The 11,890-nt window shown below is 53.7% G+C and overlaps 1 protein-coding gene across 1 annotated transcript in view; it reads left to right on the top strand.

Moving 5' to 3' along the window:
* Nucleotides 1–11,890, top strand: part of ARHGEF17 (Rho guanine nucleotide exchange factor 17) — a 225,820-nt gene that overhangs the window by 181,388 nt on the left and 32,542 nt on the right. The window contains exons 6-10 of the mRNA XM_019505928.1: nucleotides 3,393–3,569; nucleotides 4,328–4,378; nucleotides 7,808–7,917; nucleotides 10,343–10,428; nucleotides 11,583–11,701. Coding sequence (XP_019361473.1) covers nucleotides 3,393–3,569; nucleotides 4,328–4,378; nucleotides 7,808–7,917; nucleotides 10,343–10,428; nucleotides 11,583–11,701 — 543 coding nt within the window. The remainder of the gene's footprint in view (nucleotides 1–3,392; nucleotides 3,570–4,327; nucleotides 4,379–7,807; nucleotides 7,918–10,342; nucleotides 10,429–11,582; nucleotides 11,702–11,890) is intronic.

Here is an 11,890-nt window from a genome sequence, read left to right as displayed (position 1 = left end):
TCAGGTCCCTTCCGACCCAACCAACTATGAAACTATGAAGTAGCAACTAAACCAGTGGCAGCTTTTAAGCTGTTTTGTTCAGGTTTAAAGTGACAGTGGTTTAGCTCTGCTATACCAGGGTAGGAGCAAACAGATGATACAGTTGCATCAATTCAGCTGACGCACATCCCTGGGCAGAAAATACCGTCTCCCATGGGCATGGTTTAACACTGTGTCTGTCCATAGCTGAAGTCCACCTGAGCAGGCCCTGCTGGCACCTGGCTCTTTAGCAAGTCGCTGCTATGATTGCAAAGCTGCTTTCACCTCTCGTTCGCCTTGTGACAGCACCAGTGCCTGTCAGAGACTTGTAAGCGCCAGGGACAAAATCCTGCCCCAAGGAGCATGCGGTCCAAAGAGACTTGAGGGGGTTGCCCCTGTTTCGCAGATGGGGCACGGACCGATGAAGTGACTCACCCAAGGCAGCAGGTGAAGCCAGGAGGCGAAGCCACATTACAGTCCCAAGCCTTCATCCTACGTGAAGTCCAGGGTGATGGCACAGGGGACAATCTACACAGCCATAGGCTGCCCGAGGTCCGTAGGGACAACATGCAGATGGGCCAGCACAGCGCCATCAGCGCCTTTTATTCAAGCAGCACTTTTAGGCCTTGTAGGGCGTTGGATCCAACCTGGAAACTAGATGGGTTCCCCTCCGTCTCGATGCAAGGTGCAATCCTGAGTAGCCGCGCTGCTGATGGCATGCTTGGTAACCTTGCTGTGTTGATACAGGGCAGAGGCAGCCCTTTAAATCTTCACTAGCTTGAGGCGGCAAGTACCAGACAAGCTTGGAGAACTTTACCCTGCTGCTCACGGAGTCAGGAACCGGAGATGGGAGCTCTGCGGTGATATCTGCCTGTGCGTCTGGGGTGACACAGCCCAACCTTGACAGCATGGACCCAGCCATCACCCTTGCCTTGGGCTGGGTTTGAACACGAGAACTGAGGGTGAAACCAGTATTGGCAACCTCAAGAGGTCAGAAATCACAAATCAGGTCCCATGAGATCACTTAAAAATCATGAGACTTAAAAAGGGAGTCTTTGCATTTATCTTCCAGTGTTTTTTTTAACCCTTAGGGGCTGCACTTTCCAGTTTTTATCTAATCTAGGATCACTGTGGCCAGAAACTGCCCTTAAAAAAAAAAAAAAAAGACTGCTGAGATGCATACATGATCCCATGACTCCAGAAGCTGGGGCTTAGAGTAGGAGCTGCAGGGGAGTCGCAAGAAATGGCAGCTCCCCGAGCCCTTACGAAGTGCTGATCCAGTACGATTTGCCTTTCAGAGGAGAGTCCTCCACACCTCAGCTTTCACGCAGCCACGCAGCAAACAAGCAACACGTCGGGCTTGAGAAGGGCTTCAAAGGCCCGCAGCGCCGAGCTGGCCTGAGCTGCTTTTCGTCGATACACACGTACCGACGCAGAGCTTGTGACTCGCTGAACCCTCCATCTTTTGCAAAGCCCGATGCAATGCAAAATGCCCATCTTTCCAGCACGCTGTTTGAGGCAGCCCATTTCTTAGCAACGGTGATCTTAGCATTGCTGATCTTTTTCAGCATATCAGATGGAAACAGGAATTACTTAGCTCCCGAGGAGAGGCTGTTTTCAAACCCGATTACCGTTTGATGACACAGTCGTTTGGCCAGAACAGGAACCACGCTGTAAGCGATTGGTTGGTAATGTTTTAAGTACTCCATCCGCTGCTTCAGTAATGAAGCAAATTGCCTTTTTGTGTTCAGAAGTAAATTTCCCTGCCTAGGAATAATCACAAAATGAGCTTCTACAACATTGTTTATTCTGAAAATTGCTGGAGTCGAGAGCACCATTAAAACAATCCAATCCCACCAGCATAATAGCACAGTATATTTTCAACCACTAGCTGATCCTTGTGATAACCCATGGGGAAGAGAAGCATGTGCCAGTGAGCACGGTGCAGTTGGTTGCAGGTGAGTTCTGTGGAGCCCTAATTACTGATATCTTTTGAAGATCCAGTGAGAGATCATTGTGCAAATCTTTGCTTTCGACCCTTAAGAGGTGGGTAATGCCATTTCATCTCCCTTTGTAAACATTAGAAGGGGAAAACTGGTCTGGTGTTAAAAATGGAGATTCCTGTCTGATTTGGTGGAAATGTCTGTAAAGCACCAAGGGATGCATGCAGGATCCTGGTTCTGTGCACACATCCAGATATCGGTGGCATGGACTGTAAGAGAGAGCAGTCCTGGCCACACACATGACCACCCATAGATGGGCTGCAGAAAATAGCAGGCCACATGCACCCCTGCTTGAACCCGTCCTATGAGTTGGTCTCCCAGTAGGAGATCCCTGTTGAAAGCACCTCAATCCACACTCTTCGGAAAGGTTTGCATGCACTGTAAAGCCAACAAGCCTTCTCAAAGGCTTCCTTTCTTGCAGTCGCAGCTGTCAGCTTGTCCATGCAAAAGCCGGGCCCCCTCTCTGCAAGGAGCCTGACTTGCGGCTAACTCTAGCTGGCAGCTCAGGGGCCGCTGAGACTGGGGATGAAAATGCTTCGCCTGGCTGTACACATGGGACGTGGCTGTCTGCAGCATTGGCACAAGAAGTGCAGTTGAGATATGGTACCAAGCATATAGCAGCACCAGGCCTGGCATGAATAAGGGGGCCATTGAGTGCTGGGCTGAGACACAGGACGCTTGGGTCTACTCCCAGCTCTGGCACTGGCCTGTTGAGTGACCTTGGGTAAATCACTTAATCTCACTGTGCCTTGGTTTGCCCGTTTCTATACTGGTGGTAATCATCCTGCCCTCCTTGGAAAATTCCTTTGAGATCAGTGAAAGAAAAGCCTCTACATGCAACCTATTTCTTAGTCATGAATCACATTCATTATCCTCTGATCAAAATACACCTGTTTTCTTAGCTGTAAGGGCAGCGCATAAAGTGTTTAACAGTGTTCGTGCTGGCAGAAATCAGCTAGCGCAGTTGCGGTAGGCAGTTTTCTTTGCAGAAATCCAGTATTGTAGATACAGCATAACAGGTCGATGACACCTGACTGGAGACGTAATGCATTCCCAGAGTGTAATACCCATGAGCTTACTGCTCATTACCCAGACAACAGCAGAGGGATTACAGGAGCTTACATTTAGACAATGATGAAGGAAACCTTATGAGTTTATATGGCTCACCCTATAAGGGATGGGTCTGACAGGCTACTCAGACCTCAATGGGGAGAAACACATGATCCTACAGGTTTCACATGACAGCTTGAGCTGGACAGCACAGATAACCACATAGGATCTCTGGGATGGGACAGGTCCCCTGGGTTGTGCCTGGCTCAGCGCAGTGCATTGTGTACCTCACAGTAACCTTTCCTGGTGTTTTTTCACTAGGACCTCCTGAAGCACACGCCCGAGGACCACCCCGACTACCCCTTCCTAATAGACGCCCAAAGGAACATCAAGCAAGTGGCCGAGAGGATCAACAAAGGCATGAAGAGCGCCGAGGAAGTGGAGAGGAATGCCAGAATAGTACAAGAGATCGAGTCCCACATTGAAGGGATGGAGGACGTACGTATACGAGTCTCTGCCAACCCAGGGCTACCACATCCTCTGGGTAGGGAAGCCAGCTTGGGGGTGTGAGATGCTTCTTGCTGAACAGCCTGGCTGAGGATTTAGACTTAGCTCAGCGGGCTCCGATGTGGGCTCAAGACTGGGCTGTGGTATGGGAGCCCTGAGCTCTTTTGCTCTCTCCATTGCCCTGGGGCAATGAGATGGGGCACAAGAAACTCCACCTGGGGTACACCCATGCCTTGGCCCCGTTGTGAGTCTTGACTGGGACATCCCAGCTGCTATCTTATTCTCCACTGGGCCAAACCAGAGCCCCCAAAATCTAAATTTTGTGAGTGCCCACCAGCAGCGTGTAAAGGATTATTTTACACCCAAAATTAGTTCGTCCGGCTTCTGGGCAAGCGAACATGGAGCTGGTTTCCTTAGAGTCTCCCTAAAAACTCTGGCTTGGTTGGTGTCAGGACAGCCTCCGTATGAACTGGCGTCTCTTCCCCACACAACCCGCTTCTGGTGCTCCTCTCCCCTCACCCCCATAGTTTGGCCTCTGTGCACCTAGCCCAGAGATGATGATTAAATCCCCAGTGTCAGGCTCTTGGAAGCCTGTGGCAGAAGGTGCCGTCCCTGCGCAGTCCTGAATTGGCCCTGGATACGTTCATGGCCAAGGCCTCGTATGCATTGTGGTGCCAGCCATGGGGTCATCCCTGACCCCAACGGAGCCTGCGGCACCCCTCAGGACTCTCTTGTTTCTGTCATTTCAGCTTCAGGCCCCTCTGCGGAAGTTCCTGCGCCAGGAGATGGTGATAGAAGTGGTAAGAGCAGCGTCCACGGTCTAACTCGCGTGCCCCCTTCGCCCCTCGTGGAAGTGGGTGGCCACGGGGCTCCCGCACCTCTCCAAAATTGCCGCTCTGACCCGCGGTGCCTGCAGAGAGGAGAGCTAAACACAGTGGGAGATGTCTTCGGGGAAACCCCAGCCCACGCGTCATGCCTGCCCTGCGGTGCTTTGTGCAGAGCTTGAATGGCAGTCACAAGGCCTTTGTTGAGTTCGAGGTGCAAGTGGACCCCCTGGAAAACACCAGCTTTGTGCGTCAGGTTTTGATGAGCTTCTCCGTGCAGTGCACTCCCTCTCCCAACTTGGGCCTACTCAATAACCTTGCAGAAAGCCAAGGCTTTGTTCAGCTCCAGAACAGGCACAGCAAGGGCAAAGGCAGTGGCAGCATCTCTTCTCATTCAGGCACTGGGGGGCTCCTAGCAGTCTCCCTGGTATTTCTGTTATGGGGCTGGTTTCTAGCAGTATCAGTGCCGTTCACGTATTTTGGTTCCTGGTCCCCTCCTGGGATGGCTGGACAAGGATGGGACATGAAGAGCCAAGTCGAGCGTGCTGTCCAGTTGGCATACTGGAATTGGGGTGGGTGGTCCTAGGTAGATCTCTGGGAGAGAGATCATTGATTTGGCTTGGCGTCCAGTTGGTGTTGGTATTTACAGCAGGGGTGAACTGAGCTAAAGGGCAACGTTAGCCCAAGAACAAAGGAGCGTAAACTGCCTGTGAATAATTTGAAGCTGGAAATCAGGAGATTTCTTGATATCAAGGGAAAGAGTTGCTAGAACAACTTTCTGGTTGGAGTAGCGAAGGCATGAGCCTAACTGGTTGGGAAATGGAACGGGACCTCTTTGTGAACAGGATTTCCTGATGCAGTTTCCTGCAGTGATGAGAGACTGATCTCAAGACCCCCGGTCCCTTCCAGCCCTGGGTCCCATGTGCCCATGACTTCGATGGGAGTCAGATTGCCCATCATTTTCTCTAACGGTGTCCTGTCTGATGCCACTTCAAGTGACACCTTGTCTTCCAACCAGAAAAAGCAGTCACACCACATACGGGGTGCTGCGTAGCGAATCAGTTGGTTTAGCTTATTGTCGAGTCCGGCCCAGAGCAGAGTTTACATGGGAGCAGCTCGCTGGGGTATCTATTTCTTGAAGTCACCCATGACTGGCTGCCTTTATAAAAGATGTGGCATAGCCCAAACAGGCGTTGTGGGCTTGACATAGGCATTATTAGCTGAAGATCTGTGGCCTGTGCTGTGCAAGAGTCAGACCGGCCAAACTCTTCTGGCCTTCCAGCCTCTGATTCATTCAGCCAGTTGTCTTTTTGTGGCCACAGCTTATAACCCCTTCTCCTGATGTGCTGATAATCGCCTATAAGACACGCTGCTCCTGTCTATAACATGCTTGGAACAGCCGTGAGCCAGGACTTCTCCCTTTGCGGACCACCTCTAGATGGATAGGTGATATCAAAAGTTGCCTGAAACCCTGGAAACCTATTTCCAGGGGCAAAGCATTGACTGGGGACTTCTAGCAAGCCTTAAGCTCCTCCCAGATAATTATTATCTGCCCCAAGGACACGGGGTAGTGTTGCGATGTGAACCAGTGTCCCAGGAAAGCTGTACCACCAGGCATACTGGAAAGTCAACTAGACAAAGCACTCAAAGCAGCTTTCCTGGAAAGCACAAGTTGCTGGGCTTGGTGTTGGGTCCCCGATTGAAGCGTAAGGACTAGAGGAGGTCAGTCTACATGAGCTCATGATCTCTTCTGGTCTTAAACTCTACGACTCCCATCCTAACGACCCGGGGGGTAGTCGTGGAGCAATAGATCGACCTTCTCCATCTCCTGCCGCTCTCTGAATTCAGTTTGCTGAAGGAACATTGTCCTCTCAAGGAGCTGCACAACCACCCCACACACTCGGCCACTTAAAAGAAATAATAGCCGGGCCTCTGCTTCTTTCTCTCCCTTGTGTAAGGAGAGCCTTTTCAGAGGCTTTTCAGAGGAGAGAAAGGAAAGATTGCTCTTAAATTCCCCAATCAAGTGTTCCTCGGGGTGTTTCCATGGCAGCCAAAGCCCCTGTCTGCCGGCACTGCTCGAAATAAATCAGTCCGTGTTCACCATGACATTTGCTTCGCTCCTCCAACTTGGAGCAAAGTTTGCTGGGATTTGCCAGGGAGAGCGAGCCGAGCGTCTTTGCCCGGGCGCGTGTTTGTTCTCCCGGGCTCCTCTGGCCAAATCATGGGAGCTTATCCCTGGAAGTCAACGAGAAGACAGTGGCTGGAGAAACAGGAAGGACGTCAGTTTATTCAGACCATCACGCAAGATTTATTGGCTTGGGGGAATGGGAGGAGAGCTGGGCTTGTTGCAAACAGAGCTCAATGCCAGGTCACTGCTCTCGTTCCTGGGAATCTCATGTATTTGCCATGCTTTTGCAAATCCAGCAAGAGGCCGTGGAGCAACCCTGCTCGTGGGAAGGGTAGATGTGAGGTCTTTTCCGTCACAAGAGCTGCTGCGGCTGTTGGTGTTCACCTGCTTTTCAGTATCACCCAGCTCAGGTGGGGTCTGCATACTGAGTACAGACCCCTAGGAAGGCAAGTCAGTGGCCCCCAGAGCTTACCATCCAAGGGATGGCCTCACACAGCCAGCTTCTGCTGTGCCTTGGGCTTTTGCCGTGGAAGGCGGCTTTTCACCCGCAGCTTAATCATGTCCGGATCAGGGAGCTTCAGCCGTCAGCCTGATCAGCAGTGCGGAGCTGGATGCCCCACGGACCCAATTCTTCATGGCGACACCACAGAGCAGGCGTCTCTGTGACACCACAAACGTACTTCAGGTCGTGGCAAGCGTGGATGGTCTTGCTGAGTGGCCAAGTATATGCGACTTGCAGCTGAGCAGGGGGATACGAGGGGCAGGGCTCGACCTTGTCAGCCCAACAGCTTCTTCCCTGTGGAAATAGGCCCAGGACAGATGCTTATAGGAGTCAAGCCCACACCTGTAGAAAGGCAGCTGCTTTATTAGTAACTCCTCACTCAGGCTGAATCCCTACGGCAGGCACTGGGAAAGTGAGCCCGGGACAAGGTCTGCACAGGAACTGAGCAAAGAATTAGGCCTGGGAGACTGTAGCTTGGCCAACAAAAGAGACAGCGGGGCAGGCATACGGTATGTCGAGGAAAGAAGCCTGAGATGGGCTCGCTCCTGGCCGGGCCTTTGTAAACTGTCTCTCGCCTGTGGCCCGGCTCTCTGGAGAGAAGTAAATGTTGGGAAGTTTGGCTGGAAAACCCACCTCCCCGTCACAGACAGTTCGCCCTGACATGTAGGGAGAAAAGACCTCTTTGGCCTTTCGACGAGCCGCCATTTTTCTTTTAACGTTGTGACCCCTGCGTTAATCTCCCTGCTTGCTTCCTCCCCTGCCCTCTCTCCTGCAGAAGGCAGTGGGCGGGAAGAAGGACCGCTCGCTCTTCCTCTTCACGGACCTGCTGGTTTGCACCACGCTGAAGCGCAAGTCGGGGTCCCTGCGGCGCAGCTCCATGAGCCTGTGAGTACAGCGGCCGTCAGCCTGTGGGGCACGGGGTGTCTCTCCTCCTGGGGCTGGTCCCCAGTCCCCTCCACCCTTCATGCCACAGGGCAGTGAGATGGGATACGGGGCAGGGGCCTGCAGGGTGACAAGAGCCATACGCGTACCCGCAGACAGCGGGTTTCCCCGTCCCCGGCCATCATCCTGGAGCAGCATTGGCTCTAACTCTGAATTGTGGGGGTCCTCGATTCATAGATATTTGGGTCAGAAGGGACCTTAGCAGATCATCGAGTCCGACCCTGGGCAGGAAAGAGCGCTAGGGTCAGGCGACCCCAGCCAGGTGGCTGTCCAGCCTCCTCTTAAAGACCCCCAAGGTAGGGGGCCACCACCTCCCTTGGAAACCCATTTCAGATTTTGGCAACCCTTACCGTAAAGAAGTTCATCCTGATGTCTAACCTAAATCTGCTCTCCTCCAGTTTGTGGCCGTCGTTCCTAATTACTCCAAGGGGTGTCCTGGTAAACAGAGCATCTCTTATTCCTTGCTGTCCCAATCCGTCGCCCCCCCACACCCCCGATGAATTTGTAGGCCACCACAAGATCACCTCTCAGCCTTCTCTTGCAGAGGCTGAAGAGATCCAGGTCCCTCAATCTCTCCTCATAGGGTTTTACCCGCAGGCCCCCAACCATACAAGTGTCCCTCCTCTGAACCCTCTCAAGGCTGTACACACCTCTCTTGAAGTGCGGCACCCAAAACTGGATGCAGTACTCCAACTGCGGCCTCACCAGTGCCACATTGAGGGGAAGTATCATCTCCCTGGACCTGCTAATGCGTGATAAAGTGCGGTTAGCTTTACTGATCACGTCATCACATTGACGGCTCATGTTCATCTTGGAGTCAGCTGTGACTCTGAGATCCCTTTCCGCTGCGATGCTGCTGAGAGGGTCCTGTAAGCATGCGGGTGGTTCCTTCTCCCTAGGTGCAGCACCTTGCATGTGTCCGTATTGAACTGCATCCTATTTTGTTCCACCCACTTTTCCAACCATTGTTCCAGACTCAGGAAGGGACACCTCAAACCCAGGAAGGTCCTGGTCACCCCTGCTGACCCCGTTGGCCCGTTTCATGTAGCTGCAATTGCAGCTCGCGGGTGCTCCCTCAGCACCACGCAGAGCTATGCTATGGGGCTGTGCCTTCGGCATGGGTTTGAAGCAGCGACTTGGGGGGGATCCCTTGGGTAAAATTTCTGCCTGTGAACACAGGGGACTGGACTCAAGAGCCCAGAAGGCCCCTTCCAGTCCTGTGCACCTATACCTGGTACCCACATACACATGCACGTTCATGTGCTCATGCTGTCCTTCCTCCCCCAGCATGCTCTCTCATGGCTTGGGAAGTCACGTCATTTCTGTTGCCCTGGCAGAAGCCACCCCTTCCCTGTGGTGCAAGGGAAGACTGGTAGATGGTCCCTGCTAGGCCTTTGAGCCCCAGCACCATCACAGGGCATGGAAAACCTAGCAAATTCATGAGGGCGGGGAGGGAAGGGGGTGCAGTGCTGCAGTGGTGTTTGGGGTGGCAGAGATGTCCCCTCCTTCCATCTCTGCCCATGACCATGAATGCTCAGTACTGCATAGCATCAGGCCACCGTGCCCAGCTGGACTATGCCAATCTCTCCGCCTCCTCCCCTCCTCCCTCATTCCCCATTACTACTCACAAGCAGTGCTGCTCACCAAGCCCACCCCCTCCCGTCACCCTCTTTGCAGTACTGTCCTATGGGGCCTGTACAGACCCATCTGGGATGGGCTGGGGGCTACAACATCAGCTGGGGCTGGGGCTAGGGCCAGGGCTGGGGCCCCTCTCAGGCAGAGCAGGGTGGTAGGAGGTGCAAAGAGGGGGATCACGGATGTATTTGGTAGCCATGTTGGTCTGGGACAAAAAGAAATGCAAAACTCTCTAAAACACTTGGTTCAGAGATGGTACCTTTTATTAGACCAACTAAGAAATTACCAAAAAAATTATCTTTTTCTGCAAGCTTTCAGGCACGTGCACCCTTCCTCAGGCTCAGGGAACATTAAAGATGGTAATAGGTAGAAAATAAACTTCATTTTTGCACAGAGGAAGCTGAAGGTGGAAGTCTGTTGCTCTGGATCCATGAGAGGGGAATCACGGCACTGGGTGGGCGACAGGCAGGGGGGCATCCAGAAGGCTAAGGTCAGGCCTGCTCCCCATCCCAGCGCCAGACCCCCGGTGCGGTCTCAGTGTTCAGGCAGAGAGGCAAGAGATGGGCTTGAGAGCGGGGACCCTGGACACTGGCTTGCTCTGGGCCAGGCAGGCCCAGCCGGCTCTGCTTGTGATTTCAGTTCCCGCTGTCTTTGCCTTGCTGAGTTTGCCCCCTAGCGCTCTCACTCATGCCCGCACCCCAGGTGATAGCTCCTTCCCTTCCTTCTCTTCCAGCTACACGGCCGCCAGTGTCATAGACACCGCCAGCAAGTACAAGCTGCTCTGGAAGCTGCCCCTGGAGGACGTGGACATCGTGAAAGGTCTGTGCTGCGTTCTCGCCTTGCCCTTGTAGCACCCACAGGCTTCAACTGAGGCTCAGTCCCCAGGTTGCCGCCTTCCAGAGAAGGGCAAGGGAAACAACCACGACTCACTCAGTGCAGGCTCCTTCCCCTCTCAAGCTGAAGCCACCGGCTCTATGTTGCTGCCGAGACGCGGCTTCTGCTGGGGTTTGGGGCTCTGCTTATAGCCTGCTTCATGGGGGTCCCTTACGAGTGACTTACTCAGGTCTGGATTTAAATACTGTAGTATAGGAGCTGTGTATGTGTCCCGTTGCCGTCTGCCGGAGGGACTCAGAGCAGCCCAACGGCATCATAAGGTCTGTACTGCCTCCAACTGCTGGTGAGTCTCCCTCAGCTCACATAGCAGCTGCCTTTGCATTGGAGGGTCCTCCCAGCATGGGTGGAAGGGGAGAGCAAGGGACTTCATGAACCTGGCTCATCCATCTAGGACTGAGGCTCCACCTTCCAGATTCAGCTAATTCTTCAGTGCCAGATGGGGCAACAGCTCTGGGAGATTCACAGGTTGACAGAAGTTTAGGGCTTATGTGCCAGCACCTGCAAGCTAGAGCTCACATGCATCCTCACGTATGCACATGCATGTACATGCTCATCTGTACATACACACTGAGACACACACACACACACAGAGCCTCCCACATGCCCAGTGGTTGGATGGAGCCTCCTGGCTTGGGTATAACTCAGAGCTGTGGGGTTCGCCAGTCTGTCAGGGACTCTGCCACGTGGGAGATGCTGGGTGCATGGCAGGCAGTGCTGACCTCGAGGAGGTCTAGCTGGCTGCAGGTGTGGACAGGCTCTGCAAGTGCTGAGTGAGGCTGGGAGGGAGTCAGGCTGCAGGGCACTAGCGTGGCAACTCTTCTTGGGAGCCCATTAACCCTCTGGGAGTGGGGATCGAGTGGGGGGCAGGGCCTGAGAAGAGACCCCAGGGTCCTGTCCGGGCCAGTCCTGCTCTGAGCCCTGGGGGCAGTGACCTTCACAGGGCAGAATCCAGGGGGCAGGGGGGTCCTAGAACAGCTCTGCCTGCATCCAGAGCCCCATCCAGCGCAGTGCTGGCCTGGCACCCTTGTCTACTCCCCTTGCTCCATCAGCCCTGACCCGCCCTGATCTTCTGTCTGCAGGGGCCTCCCAGTCCACCAACCGCGAGAGCATCCAGAAAACCATCTGCCGCCTGGACGAGGACCTGAGCACGCTGGGCCAAGTCAGCAAGCTCTCTGAGACTCTCAGCTTCCCCCACCAGGTAAGGAGCCCCCCGCCACAGCTGTAAATTAACCTTCTTCAGGCCTGGTGAGGCTGCCTTCACCAGAGACAGTCTGCCCCAGATACACATACTTGTGCCCAGCACTTTCCCATCCTGAGCTCCCTACCAAAAGCTCCCTCCCTGCCAGCCACACAAGTCTGGTACAGGCCCAGGCTCCCGACCCCTGGA

This window comes from Gavialis gangeticus, unplaced genomic scaffold, assembly GCF_001723915.1.
Source record: "Gavialis gangeticus isolate Ggan-Ray unplaced genomic scaffold, GavGan_comp1, whole genome shotgun sequence".
Taxonomy (NCBI): Eukaryota; Metazoa; Chordata; order Crocodylia; family Gavialidae; genus Gavialis; species Gavialis gangeticus.
Note: the sequence above shows the minus strand (reverse complement) of the source record. Positions and strands in the feature narration are given on the sequence as shown.